General features: G+C 50.0%; 1 protein-coding gene across 1 annotated transcript in view; it reads right to left on the bottom strand.

The window, feature by feature from the left end:
- Positions 1 to 15,119, bottom strand: part of LRCH1 (leucine rich repeats and calponin homology domain containing 1) — a 55,033-nt gene that overhangs the window by 17,117 nt on the left and 22,797 nt on the right. Inside the window, 10 exon segments of the mRNA XM_078616650.1 lie at positions 1,370 to 1,444; positions 2,338 to 2,415; positions 3,713 to 3,829; positions 7,562 to 7,638; positions 8,872 to 9,005; positions 9,558 to 9,669; positions 11,164 to 11,281; positions 12,395 to 12,504; positions 13,351 to 13,487; positions 14,753 to 14,858. Of these exon segments, the coding sequence (XP_078472776.1) occupies positions 1,370 to 1,444; positions 2,338 to 2,415; positions 3,713 to 3,829; positions 7,562 to 7,638; positions 8,872 to 9,005; positions 9,558 to 9,669; positions 11,164 to 11,281; positions 12,395 to 12,504; positions 13,351 to 13,487; positions 14,753 to 14,858 (1,064 nt within the window).

A 15,119-nucleotide genomic window follows, 5' to 3' on the forward strand; every position in this document is an offset into this window, starting at 1 on the left:
CGAGGAGGGGGCTAACGCTCAATCCCCGCAGAGATAGAAATTAGTTCACTTGCTGTACTGCCATTCGTACCCTGGCAAGCCAGGAGATGGCGACCTAAATGTCCACGGGAAAGGAGGGTGCCTCACGGATTTGTCTGATCCACCAACCCTCGCCGCCTCCACCAGCGCTGGATTAAAGGCCACGGCCTGCCAGCACAGCAACGAGCCACCAGCTGCTGCCGCTGTTGCACGAATCGCAGGCGACCGTGGACCAAACGGAGTCGTCGCAGCTGATCTACCGGCAGCACAACGGCAACGACACCTTGCCGACTACGAATGGGCGCCGTGGTGGCGAGATGTTACCTCCCTCGCCTGGTACACAGGAGATCCTGGGTTCGATCCCGACCCTGATGCCTGTATATTTGGAGTTTGCATGTTCTGTCCGTGGTCACGGGGATTTTTCTCCGGGTTCCCCGGTTTTTCCCTCGACATTTAGAAATAAGCATTCAAGAGTATTGGGCTTCTATAATTTTCCAAGTGATAAGCCACTTCATTAGGTGATCAATCTTGTCCAGGTTGCTACCCAATTGATGGTTTAGTCGAGTGCCTATAATATCTTGACTCACCGGACACGCCCATCGCATCCCGACGCGATAGCCCGCGTTGCGTAGGGATGCGACACGCACCCACACAGATCGTGATTGTCAATGTGACAAGTGCTGCATAATCCAACCGCATTTCTTACTCGTAGCGTAGGACTGCAAAAGACACTGGTGTCGGGAAGACGAACACCGCACGTGGGCACTTGACGAAAGCGTCAACGCGCATTTGGCTTTTTTCCCATTCACGTGAGAAAATGGGCAAACAAGGGGGGTTGCTCCCTGATGCGCGACCCCTGCTTCAAAACAAACATAGATTCACAAAGACATTGCAAATGAGGAAAAAGCTGTTGGTACATGCAGTGAAACCTCACCACAAAACTCCCGCTTTGTGCGCATCGCTCTGATCTAACCGTGTATAGATATCTTTACTTTTAAGTCCCAAAAAAATCCGAATCGACAGAAACCACGTCAACATTTCCTGACATGACTTTTTTTGGCCGCACCGAACATTCAATGCGGCCAAACAGCTTTCCACCGAGGTTTCACCGCATTTAACAAACCAATCTGTACACAACAACTTCACAGCAGGCGACCCTCTCATACAGACACGTTTCAAGATCACTCTGCACGGCAAACACGAGACCCGCGACCAACAACACGGCAGGACTGCGCTCGCAACGAAGCCGAAGCGTTTCGCAAACCGTCGCCCAAGGCCTGGGCAAGCACAAGGCACCCGCAGGGGTCAGAGAGACGGGGGGGGAGACCCAGCGCAGGCGAGCGAGCGGTACCTTGGGGCAGAGTGGACAAACGCGGGGGGGCGGCGTCTGTCCTTGGCAGTGAAGGACGAAGACTGAGGGAGACGTCTAAGACAAACACACGGGGGGGGGGGGCGGGTAGGCCGGGGCGCCGGGGGACACACGGGGGGGATGCACGGAGGACGTGACGACGAAGGACAAATGCACATGCGTGTCGAGAGAGACGGCGGGGGTGGAAACGTTTAGACGCGGGGAGACACGCGCACGGGGGAGACGCGGGGAGACACGGGGAGACACGTGGGGAGACACGGACGAACACGAAGGCGACAGAGATGCACGGGACCACGGATTGGGGAGGGAGGAAGGTTAACGCACATTCTTGCTATGTTAGTGACAAACAGCGATCGGCGGACATGCGGCAAGAGACCAGGGGGCATGCTCAAGCCTCGACCCACGCAGCCGTCCCAGCTGTCCGTCTGGCCAGGTCCCTGGGTGGCCCTTTAACGTGACCCCCCCCCCCCCCCCGTTTTTACGCGAACTTCCTTTCGTTATATTTTGCTTCATTGACTCTCGATATATTTTGCGTCAATTCAGTGAAACGCTCGAGTTTCACTGCATTTGCACTCCTAAGCAGGGACGTGTAAATAAGGCCGGCCGGTACACTAGTCTGTCCACTGCATTGAAAGTAAAAAAAAAGTAAGTGATCAGCAGTTGTGGAACTAAAACCCGATTTTAAAAGTCTCAATATTCTCTTGACTAATGCACTCGCTCATTCGGGTGTCTGTGACCCTCGCTCATTCGGTGTCGCACGGCTTCACAGACAGAAAGGCAAAAGGCTGGCCACCATCGCAGAGCTGCGCTGAACATTTCCCCCATCAGGTTTAAATTCTGCCGTCAGGTTCCCGGCGCAGAATGTGATGGTGGCCGGGCAGGCCGGCGAATTAACGGTCACCGGCGTGGGTGAAGTGAGCGAGGGGGGGGGGGGGGACTTAAACCGGTACCTGGCGTCGTGAAACGATATGGGTCGTCGGCGAATGTCCGTCTCGCAGAACGACGCCGAGTAAACAACGGGCCTCCGCCTGCCGTCCCCAACAACGCAGGCCACCACCAACCCCCCCCCCGACCCAACCACCACCACCACCACAGAGAAACGCCAGGCAGCACCCGTTAAACCGAGCAGGCGGCAGCAGCAGGCACGTGCAGCAGAGGGTGGCCGGCGCACGCCGCGGATGCGGTAGCGACGAGGCGTTGGTGTTGTCAGCGGTAGCGGCAGCGGCGGCGGCGGCAGGGGCACGGGGAAGGAGAGGGAAGGGGGGCGATGCGGCCAGACAAAAGCAGACACAGGCAGACGCGGGCACACGCGGGCAACGAAGCACGGTTAGCGAGCGCGCTCGCCAGCGACGTGACGCGTCGGGGCTCGAACACGCGACGACCGCCGCTTCCAGCGTACATTTTGCACCCGTTGGGTTTCGTCACTTCGGGGGCCTGGGGACGTGGCAGGGCCGGGGTGGCGGCTGCTGCACTCAGGCCAGGCGATCGCTCGCTCGCTCGGGTCTCGCCACGCCGCTGTAGGTGCCGCTCGTCACGTGGTCTCGTCGCCGTCTTTTTGTTTTAGTGGACGGTGGTGAGCCGTTAACGAAACGGCACTGGTGTCGTGGCCCAACGACTCAATAATCACCGACGTATTTATTGCACGTAACGTGTTGCGTGCAATAAATACGCGCGCCGCACTTTGTGAATCCACCGCTGGATTAGGGATTAGAGCCTCCCCACACTGCTAGCGGGTCGGTAGAGGCGGCGGTGAGCAGGAAGAGTAACACAGGAGTGCAGTACAACGGTGGATTGTGCTGCACTGCCCACCATGGAGAAGTGCAGCAGACTGTGAACAAACTGCTCTGCCAGGTGTTTGCCCCAAGCCGACCAAGCTGTAGATATCACAAATATCGAACACATTCCAGAGGACTTGCTCGTACATAGAGCTTGTTTAAATGTTAATCATTAAACTATTTTACAACTGCTATTACCCAACCCCACCGAATTATATTGGGACGCAAATAGAACACTGCACCTGGGCCTCTAATGTTAAAGAATCTCAGGTCGACGCCGCCACGTCGGTTACTTCCGCTCACCCCCTTCCTTTGCTAGTCCCACGCACAGGTCACGCAGCATCGTCCCACGTGGCTTTTGCTTGTCACCTCCCAATTGCCCAACTCCGTTTCACGCAACGTCCCCAGCTGTCAAGACGCCCTTAAGAGGACACAGGGGTGGGGGGGGGTGGGGCTTTTTGGCCGACGACGAGACGGTGATTGCGTCATCTCTCGGCAGGACGCCACGTCACAAGTGAGGTGGGGGGGGGCGACCGGGCTTGAGCCGTACCTCTCCTGGCTCCCGTCGGCACTGCGGTGACGCTCCCGCAGGGCGCCGTCGCCAGCCTCCCTGTCGGCGCCAGCCCTCCCGCCGCCCCCCTGCTCGTCGTCCGCCGTCGGCGTTCTGCTGCAACGAGTCGGCAAGGGGCACGGTGCGCGTTAGCGAGATACGGCAGGGGCCAGAGCAACGCGGCGCGAGATGCTGGGGCTAGTTAGGACTATGGAACAAATTTCTCACTACAACCACTACACACCCCTACCCTCTCCAAGTGATGCGATTACACGATTCGGGGTTCAGATAAGTATGATGAACTTCTTTCGCAGCGTACGTAGCCGTGCTGATCGGAGGTGCCAAATAATAAGATACAATTCCTGATATGTTTTATTTTCAGCCGTCTGCCATTCTGCCGCTGGATGAAGGCCCCGTAAGTCTGTGTTTGGTTACGATGTTTGCTTGACCATACTTCACCGTGCCCATCAAAACGGAGTTGGCGAATGGGAGGAAAGTCGCAGGGGCCGTTACAGAGATATCGCTCGCCAGTGACGCGAGCTAGCGATGGCTGGGAATCGAACTCGGGTTGGCAGTTCACAGTGCGGCGCGCTAACCACTTCGCCCTCGGCTAAATCCAGAGATTTCATTTTGAGAATCAATCATTTTCTCTCTTTATATTTTACCATCTCGTTTGTACTGTATCTCAAAGTCTGGTTTCATGGTTTTGTTAATTCCATGAGTTTAAATATAGCATTCACATATTTGCATACAATTTTAATACTTTATTGCAAAATCACACACGCACAACATGCGCTTATCGGAAGTGTAAGAAACTTTTAATCGGCACATCATTACAAGCCTGGGGCCGATATCACGCATGTTCAAGTATCGCATTAGGTGCTCCATGATTTATGATTACTAAAATAAAATATTTAATTCTTCCATATAACACTGCAGTCAAACAGGTGCAAGCACTTCCGATTAGCACGGTTGGCTTCGTACGGTGCGAAAAGAATTCACCATACACACGTAACACGGCCCTACTTACGAGCATGACCCTACCCCATCATCGAATGCCCAGCTATGCCTTACGCATTGTCAACATGCCAATGTGAGCCTAGAAGTATGCGTCTATAACCGTGCACATCCCTATCTATTACAGCTATGCCATTCTTGCGTATAGCAATAGAATAGCAATATCATTACAATCTGCTATTGCTACGTGTCATTGCAATGGGTTCTGAGCAAACCTAGAGCACGCATCTATTCTCATTCACTCTATTTGAGGAATCATGAAGTCGACGCAAGCTTTCTTTCACAAACTAAAACGTCTACCGCACAAAGGAGTCACGGCCTCGTCACGCTACGCTCTTCGGCGAATCTCAGAATAACCAAAGCAATGTTTCTGTTCCCCAGCGCTGTAGAAATGATATCATTGTTGAGCAATGTACTAACTGTTGTTGCGATTGAAATCAAGACTTCTGGCATCGGGCGTCGACCAAGCATCTCATGAGCGGACGTGGTGTCAACTCCACTTGTTATTGTGCCCATGGTAATGAATGGCAATGCAAATGTAGTATTAATGTGAGCTAAAAATGCTGCCGTGATTATAATTAAATGTGGCCCAGGCTCTGCTTGTGAGCTTTTGAATACAGCACCATGTGTCTTTGTAATGGATACGAGTCAAATTAATTGTTGGGTGTTTTTTTAAGTGAGAGTTCTTAAGTATGTAATGAATAATAAATTGATTCACAACCCCCCTAAACCTCACGCCCCCACCCCACCCTAACAAGATACTTGTTTGTCTTGTCGATGCTCCCGTCCCCTGGTTGTTAGTTGATCTAAACGAAGAACAAGTTCCCATCGGGCCACGGGACGTGATGCAGAGAGTTTGGAGGTGGGTGCATAGTGGCATCCGCTCCTGCCACCTCACTTCTCATGGCCCACTTTTATACTACTACTTTTATTTTACCAGGTAAGGCCCACTAAGCTACATAACTCTTATTTAGAAGCGACCTGGCCACAAGAAATAGCTCAACGAAGTGGCTTGTCACGTGGAAATGTATAGCAGTTGCCAAATGCTCTAAACACACGTTTCTAGATGTGGACGGAAAAAAACCGGAGGACCCGGAGGAAAATCCACACAACCACGGGGAGAACATGCAAACTTCAAATATACAGCAGGGGTCAGGGTCCGGATCGATCCCACGACCTCCTGCATACGAAGCGAGGGAGATAACATCTCGCCACCACTACCCACTTTTCTGCACCGCGGTGCGAGTATTCGCCGACAGTTAAAGTATTTTTTAAAATTTTAACGAGCCACCAAGACAAGCAAATAACCATATATAAACAATCTGTTGCAGATCCTTTTCTCTTTCACTATTTTTTTTCCTTTTCTCTCCCGCGTTTATGTTAAATTAATAACATGTACGTGCGGTAGAATGACAGCATACAGGCCTACGTGTCCGAGTGAGTGCGATAAATGTCAAACTTGAAAAAAACCCTGTGTACGAGTTAAAAAAATCCATTCTTTATTTATTGCGTTATGGAATTTCCGTACAAAACAATAATCGTAAACACGCTCGGACAAGTCTCTATTACACAGGCATATTTCTTTACGTGAGAATTTATACATTTTGATAATGCGGACCCTTAAGTAACGCTTCGCTCGACAGTGAATTTGTTCAATGGAGTGCACGTACAAACACACTTTGCATAAATACATTTACTTTTTCAAAATGAACGTCAGTGCAACAAAAAAACCCAGAGAACGCACAAGGCACTCCCAGTGTACAACCAAATCACAGCTGAAGACGAATCAATGGGACATGCTGTCATGTAAAAAGATCAAACAACAAACAAACCGCTCTGATCTTGGAGATACAAACCCAGGCTGTGTCCCCCTGGCCGTCCGACCTCTGATTATGCTACTACTACTACTACGCGTGCTTACCCAGAGAAGACTGAGTCTCATGACTCCGTTTACAGCATGGTCCTGCCATGGTTTTACGCTGGGGGGTAATGTTGCTATGTGTAACCCCAATTGAGTAATTTGCAGGCGATTTCACAGCAATGGGATGTTTGGCCAATACCAGTCATTGTTTTTTATTAATTAGCCATGAGAGGAAACCAGAGAACCAGGCAGAAACCCACACAGGACACAGTGGAAGAGAATACAAATTCTACACAGAAAGTTGGCCGAGTTGGTAATCAAACACAGTCCCTTCTTGCTATGTGTTGAATGTGTTACCACTGCTCCATCCTGTAGCTCCAACGCTTGAAACTCGAATCAGACTAAAACTAGTTTTTTTCATTTTACTAGGCAAGGTCCACTGAGCTATGTGGCTCTTTTTCAGAAGCGACCTGGCCAAAAATTATAGCTCAATAAAGCGGCTTATCATCACGTGGAAATGTATAGCAGCCAAACATTCTCAACGCACGATGTTGAAAAAATCCAAGCGACCACGGGCAGAGACAAGCAAACTGCAAATATACAGCAGCAGGCGTCGGGGTCGGGATCGAACTCACGACCTCCTGCATACCAGGCGAGGTAGTCAACAACTCGCCACCGTGGCACCCCAGACACCCCGGGTCACACAAGATATTTATATTTTGATTGCATCTCACTCCAAGCTCACAAACTTGGCAGTTACCCCTCTCCGCTCATCTCCGTCTGGGGCCTCTTAATAAGACATCACAACAAATCTGACGCACGGGAACCGCCACACGTTACGCGAGTGAACGCTGCCTGCTGTTTATTTGGGTACAGGCGTAGGGTATGGCCCCGTCTGCTTTCCCCCGATGACCACACAGCAACGACGCACGCGCGTACACGACGCAAAACCGTATAAATGGAGGCTTCACCTCTGCTCGTCCCTCCAGCCGCCCTCGTCCTCAGAGCGTGGCAGCGGCGTCTCGTCTGTCCGCAACGGAAACAGCTTCTGCAGTCCGCACGCAATGGTAAAAAAAAAATTGGTAATTTTGTTGTGTCAGTCTTCTTCTCGTGTTGGCCATCACAAGTCGATATCCAAATCGCTGGACCGCTCGGTGTCGGTGTGATCCAGTTAAGTCACTTCGCCTTCCAGCCAACGGCGCAAGGGGCAGCCGTCAACAAAATGGACGACTGTTGCTGGGCAGCTCCGTAGTCACATGACGTATGGGTGGTACGCACGCACTGTTTTTATATGAATGGTAAATAAATAAAATTTGCCCGAGCCAACTTTATTTTTGATTCGCCTCACTCAATAATGATGAATGCGTACACACAGTTTTTCGATGTCTTCTGTAATGTGGTTGTTATTCGTCTAAATTTTAATTGCTTGTTGTTTTTGCATTCTTGCTTTTGTCATTATGGAGACAGGTGACTCAAGACTATTTTGGTTCCCCTTGAGTTGGTTAAATAAAATAAATTTGAAACACACCAGAGTCGACTAAGCCCGATCCAAGCTAATCTGACGAGCTGGGCCGAGGTACAAGTGTAAGTGATTATCAGCGGAGATGATTATCAGTGCCAGGATTTCAGCTTCCTGATTTATGAGCCAATTAAACTTGCTCTTACGCCGAGGAGTGGCGGGATAATCGTGCCTGTGAGCAGTAATGTCGGCACATCCCGGCATCCCTGCAGTCGCACAGGACTGAGATTGGCAATCAACTAAAACTTAACGACCGAGACGGGGAAGTCGTAGACTAACGTATGAATTACGTTTGTAGGAGATTGCTGAGTGGCTCGGAGTGAAGAGCACTGAACTGGCAATGCTGATATCCCCGGTATGCATCCCGGGAGCCATCTGCCACATAACACTCGGGTTCTCAAGCGATCGGATCCGATGGTCTCAGTCAGGTGTCATCAATGATTGTCCCACTACCGTGCGACAAAACATTTATCTGTGGTGGAGCATGTGGGCAGGTGCGCCCTCTGGAGTGCGGATAAAAACAATCGCTTGAAAGAACCTCAGAAGAAGTTCTATGATATCTTCCTCCACGGGCCGTTCTTTACCACAGAGAGTTGCACTGCTCTGCGACAAATCTTAATGGCCACCCTTGTCTCCGGAAAGGATGGCGGATAGCAAAACTGGAATAAAACCGGGCGAAATCGTACGACCTGCAGAACGAACGGGCGAAACGTCCGGCGTTAAATGCGCGAGACGAGACGGCGGCGCTGGGAGCGCGTGCACCTCGTGAGATATCCTGCGCTCTATGTACGCCATGAACTTCGTGGTCAGTCCCGGCTGGTCTTCCGCCTTGGGGGTGACCGCGTCCTCCTCGTCCTCGTCCTCTATGTAGTCCACCTCCTGGCCCTCCTCCACCACTGAGGGCACAAACGCGGCGTTACAGCGGCAATCCCTACTGCTGCCACGGCATCATCAGGTTTCAATTGGAGAGCTAAACATCAAATGTATGTTTGTTGAACTTCTTTCGCGCCGTATGTAGTCAATGTGACTACGGGGAGAGAGAACACGCAAACTCCGAATATATAGACGACTGGGTCGGGATTGAACCCATGTCCTCCTGTATAGCAGGAGAGGCAGTTAACATCTCCCAGCCACCTTGGCGCCCCGAGATTGCACTTTCATGGAACTAGATTGCACTTTAATGGAACACAGTGGATGGGAGGTACATGGTTAATACAGACAGGAACAATTCAGTTGTACACCCTCGGTCTCCACACACACAAGATCCACCCCGTATGGCAGTGGTCGTATTTCTTGTCGGCATCAACGGAGACTAAAGCTAAAGTTAAACTGTGAACCTCTCCCTGCTGGGGGACAACACAATTGCTGTCGCACGTTGCTCCCGTTTGCCACGGGCAAACGTGCGATAGGAAAACCACAGAGACGGGGAAGGGGGGGGGGGGACTCACCGAGGCCGTTGCTCAGGGGCGTGTGGGGGGTTTCGCGTCGCAACCGCTGGTCCCGCGAGCTGTCCGCGCCGCGCATCAGAGCCGTCGACGCCGACTCCTCGTCCGAAGGCTGCTTCAAAGACGCGATGGCAGAGAGACTCGCGTCAAGATCGCACAAGGGCGGCGGCCGCGGCGACGGCCGAGAGCCAAAACAACTTGGTAGGGAGAAACATCGCGCGATGGGCACGGACAACGTGACCCTATCCAACGGGCGTCCATCTCTCGACGTGTTGAACGAGCAGCACGGCGGAACCCCACAGGCGGGGATATTTCAGGTCAAAATTAATTTGCATATTTGGGAAAAAGTAATTTTTAATCTGGTTTAGGGTCACAAAGCAAAGCGTCTAATTTTTGCAAACATGTTATCAATTTAGGCAGTTTTTAATACGGCAAGTCCCGAATAGTCATGTGTGCTACAGTTTACTTCATACCGGATAATCTTTACAACAGTTAAAATAGCGCATACCCCCCACCCCCCGCCCCCCCGACAGCTAGAGTTAGTGCAAAGCATTAAAAACATGATTCTTCTTTTTTCGGATAGGTCACAGAGTGCCTTAGGTCACTGCAACGCGCTCTTTCAGATGCGCTTCTGCGGCCATCTGGAACGCTCTTCTTTCCGATATTAGGAAGCCACCGGAGCTATGCAATTTTAAATCATCAAGATTGAAAACTCATTTCTTTAGAACTGCTTTTAATGTTTAGTTTGTTGTTTTTCCCCCGCACCTCCGATTATCACGATTAACTACGTACGGTGCGAAAGATGTTCAACATACATACATACAGGTCACAACACATTCTAGAGGCTGCCCTTGTTGCTGAAACAGGGACAATGAATTCAACTGAATGTAAATTAAAGCAGCATTCAAAAGTCACCATTAAAACATAACATCGTCTCCATTGCAAGAGACAAGGGGATGATTTTGCCCACTTCGCACAGCACATGACTGAACCACGTGAGTCTCCTCATACTGGGCATGCATTGATCCGCTGAACTGAAGATTCAAGTCAACTCCATCGACTCACTAGCTTTGAGAAGGCGGCTTAACCAGAAGTGATGGCCTGGTTCCTACCCAGAATCTCAATGGTGCAAAGCTCAGTGCACCGAGCTACGCATTCATCCTTAGTGAGTTTGTTTGTGTCACTGCATGGACCTCGATTATCATTTCTGAAAAGATGTGAATAATAGGAGGAATTTAGCACTTCCAGAAGATGACTTCATAGAGACTTTGAATTGTGGTTCTTTGTGGTGCACGGTTACGAAAACAACCATCCACTACGGTTCAGCGTGCAGATTCAAGTAAAAAACATTACCGAGCAGTTTGCTGGCCAAACAAGAAGCGTTTTCTACTCTCTGCGCCTCCATCAGCAAGCACGCACGATGCTCAAGTCAAAAACACGGATACGAGGAGTATGTATGCATCACACAGCCAGGAACATGACACGTGGGGGGGGGAGGCCCTCGTTTTCCAGAGGCACGTTGACAAAAAAATGGGCTGTAACATGCACACACGTCATCGCCCCCTGCGTTTCATGAACAGAAATCAAACTCGCAAGTCAACCCCCTTGCCTTGATGCGGTTACTACGTGCCTCGTTGCCAGACCAGCGCTTGTTGCCACTGTCGACGCTGTTGAACCCGGAATCGAGGAGTCCGCACGCCTTGTGCGGCACAAAATCCTCGGGAAGGCTGGCAGGGGAACACAAAACACAGTCGAATGGTGTGAAACACACACAAAGACAAAGCTACGCCATGTAGCCTACACAAGCTGCTGGGGCGCGTACTGTTCGTGAGCACCTATGAAGGCTGGCAGGGCGCACGAGAGGGTGGTGTGGTAAGAACCACGCCGGCCGCCCGCCCGCCCACCTTTGCCACCCTTGTGCTGATGTTTACACACCACACCAAGTATTCATTTGAGACCGAGTCAATCTAAGGGAGGTCCAGGAGCGGTACATGCAGGTATCCCTCGATTTGCGAACGTATAGTTTATGAAATTTCGTGTTCACACAGTTGACAAATTAAGGACACTTTTCGATTAACGACATCGAATTTACGCGCCAACACAATTTCACAACGGCCACACGCCACGAGATTAAACAAGAAGCACGCAGGAGGATGCCTCATCCATCCGCAACAGCGTCACGGTGTCCCGATAGTGCAAGAGTGACGCTTCCACATCGCCTTAACATTCATTACAACATGCAGCAGATCTGTTGGAGAGTTCCCTGAAAAGGTGCATTATTTTGTTTTTAATTAATTATTATTCAATCTTTTTAAGATTTCTGTTCTTCATTATTATATTTTTTCATTTATTTTATTATATTGTGAATAGCGACATAGGTGGTTAAAATTTCTAGGTTAGGAGCAAAGTTGAAATTACTGTCCGAAACACATTCCTAATTTTTTGGTATTAAATTAATGAGGAAAGCCATATTTAGATCTACAAAATTGCATTTTACGCGTGTTTTTTGAAGAGTGCATCGCTTTCCTAAATCGAGGGATACCTGCAAATCAATCGCACATTCCGGTTGTGGCTAAGAATAAAACTGAAATTCACAGCACAATGCACCAACCACTCCACCACTTCTCCCCAAACCCCGCCACACAAACACACAGAGCAGATGTCATGCCAAATATTTCACGAGCATTTTTCACAAATAAATGAAGGGGAGGGTTTAAGCGATTGCTGCGCAGGCGGATATCAATTTAACGCCAAAGCAGCCAGCTTCGAGCGTCAAGCCCTGCCGAATTGAATGACAATTCTGGCGCCCAGCGCACGCGCACGCTTGCTCCATCACTCACCATGTGGAGGAGCCGGCAGGCCTGATCAAGCGATCGGCTAGCTTCTTATCAAGCTTGCACGCCTCCATGTGAAGGTACTTGAAAATGTGATGCTTGCCCTTGATGCATATCTGCGAGAGACACGGCAGGGTCGCGCGATAAGCAAATGAGCCGTTCCCTTGTTTTGTATCGCTTTGCATGGGGCCTGGATAACAGACGACGTCTTCGCTTCACAAACAGTGTCATGTTTAGAAGGGCAGACTGGCCCATAACACACTAGGGGCCAGGGCAGAAATCAGCACCACTAGAATTGGCAAATATATAGGGTTACAAGCTTCTGTATATGGCAAATACAAGTGGAGTGTGTGATGACAAGTTTTTAAAACAAAGTTATTGCATTATCCACTTTGACATTTTGGTGATTTAAAGATTTTAGTAACACGTAAGCTTTGCCATCTTTGGTTCTGGCCCATTGACCAACACCCACTCTGACTTTCACGAAAGCAATTGGAAATTTGAGCATTTATATCATTTATAGATATAGAGATTCATTCTACATTTGCAAACCCCTAAATTTAACAAGGAACAGCCCACTGAGAAACAGGTGGAACCAGGTGGGTAAACAGGAAGACCCAGGTGGGGTAAAGACAAAGTATTGCATATCACAACACTGAAAAGAACAACTTTACAACACGTTCGAACTAAAATGGGTAACAGAAAGCACGAATATAATAATGGCGTAAAAGGGTAAGAAATATAATTGAATTTGCACACACACATTGGGAAAAATCCACCCTGTGCAGGTATGGGCCCGCCCGCCCGCCTTCTAAGAAGACACTGGGTTATCTCATTCAACACCGCGTTTCCAAGCAACACTCTTGGACTCGCTCTCGGCTCGCCACAAGGACTCGACGGCATTCCTCTCGCCGATGCCAAGCCTTCCGGTTTTTCCAGCCAGCGTGTGTGCCCACACGCACCTGTGCCGGCGGGCTTTTCATCGGGTTGTTGTCCAGCACGAGACTCTGCAGCTGCTTCAGCTTACGGAAGCTCACGGGGATTTCGCCCAGGCGGTTACACGACACGTCCAACTGTACCAGGGGCAAGTCCGCGATCTCTGTTTGGGGGCGCGGGGAGGGAGAGAGAAGGGAGTGTGTGGGTTCCCAGCGCCATGTGAATGGGCAAAAAACAATCAAATGACCTCCGTTATCCTTGATGGCGTTTGTCTTGCTTTCCCCCCGTGGTGGCGGTCCTCGTCACCGGTTTTGACGTCAACGTGGTTTGCAACGGTTTGCCGTTTCGAGATGCAATTTGCGCGGGTGTTGCAATATAAAATTAAATTAAAATAATTGTATTAGATTACAAATTGCTATAGGAATTGTAAACGTGATACAGATTACTGATTAATGTAACCTTGTGTATATTGAGATACAAAGTTACCAATTAGTTTGTCTGGTGTGCAATTTTGGATACCCATTACGGACCCCATATGAGTGGGACAAACGCGTGGAAGAAGAAGAAACATTTAAATAACATGTGATTTAGACGAGACTAGTGTATCTGGAGGAGGGTTACGCATTTGCGATGGCAGAAGGCTCCTTCCAAATTGACAAGGGCTCAGTAGAGATGGCGAGTAACACATCACAATTCCCGGTGGCGTGTGGCCTGGACCAGACAGAAGGTGAAGGGTGAAATGTGCATTCATGTCAATCGAGAGGTGGGATATTTACAGCTCGTTCAGTTTGTTAAAATATACACAGTGCGTCCTTGGACGCACTGTGTATATTCGGGGGGTGGAGTGCTCCACTATACATCAGTTATGTACGCAGAGACCAACATATTGCCCATTTACAGCTTGTATTGTGGAGAAAAAGTTAAAAATAGCAGTGAAACCAACAAATATCATGTGCCTATTCTGGAATGCACAATCAATTTTTTTATTTCTTAAACAATGCAGTGAACGAGCTTCTATTGGTGGAAGGGGTCACATGACTCAATAACATATGACGCATACAAATCATATAAATTTGCATAGGCATGCACTAATTGAATGCGGGTATCGGGAGCATAAGAATCTATTATAACTGACGAATTGGATGCACGGTTTCATGGCTAGTCCTCACACCGGCCAGTTGACCTGCTGTTGCCAAGCGTCCTCGACAAAATAGACCATTACGCTGAAAATAAACATGGTATCTTTTTACGTAAATAGATTTATTTTGTCACGTATCCGCCTTGCAAAGACCTCCCCCCCACCGTCCCTGCGCACCACCCCTCCCCCACCATTTCCGTTCACGCACGACCGCACAGCTGACTGAGGCCGTCGCCGGAGCACCTAACGAGCTTGGAGGGGCCTCTAGTGAAGCGTAAGCGGTGCGCTACCGTCGGGCAGGATGACGAGATTGTTCCTGCGCACGTTGAGGTCACGGAGGCACGTCAGGCTCGCTATTTGGGGCGGCAGCGCCTGGATCTCGTTGCAGCTCACGTCCTACCAACAACACGCACAAGATTGGCAGTCGGGACGAGCGGGTACTCGGACACGCGCCGCCGCAGCAGCAAGGACGCACGCACACGGACACTCACACACGCACAACCGTCCAAACACGAGAGTGAATGTGGAGGGAAAAACCGGAGAACCTGGAGAAAAATCCACGTGACCATGAGGAGAACATGCAAACTCCAAATATACAGGCATCAGGATCGGAATTAAACCCATGACCTCCTGCATACCAGGCGAGCTTGTTAACAT

This window comes from Lampetra planeri, chromosome 51 (genome assembly GCF_965212315.1).
Source record: "Lampetra planeri chromosome 51, kcLamPlan1.2.h2, whole genome shotgun sequence".
NCBI classification, from domain to species: domain Eukaryota; kingdom Metazoa; phylum Chordata; class Hyperoartia; order Petromyzontiformes; family Petromyzontidae; genus Lampetra; species Lampetra planeri.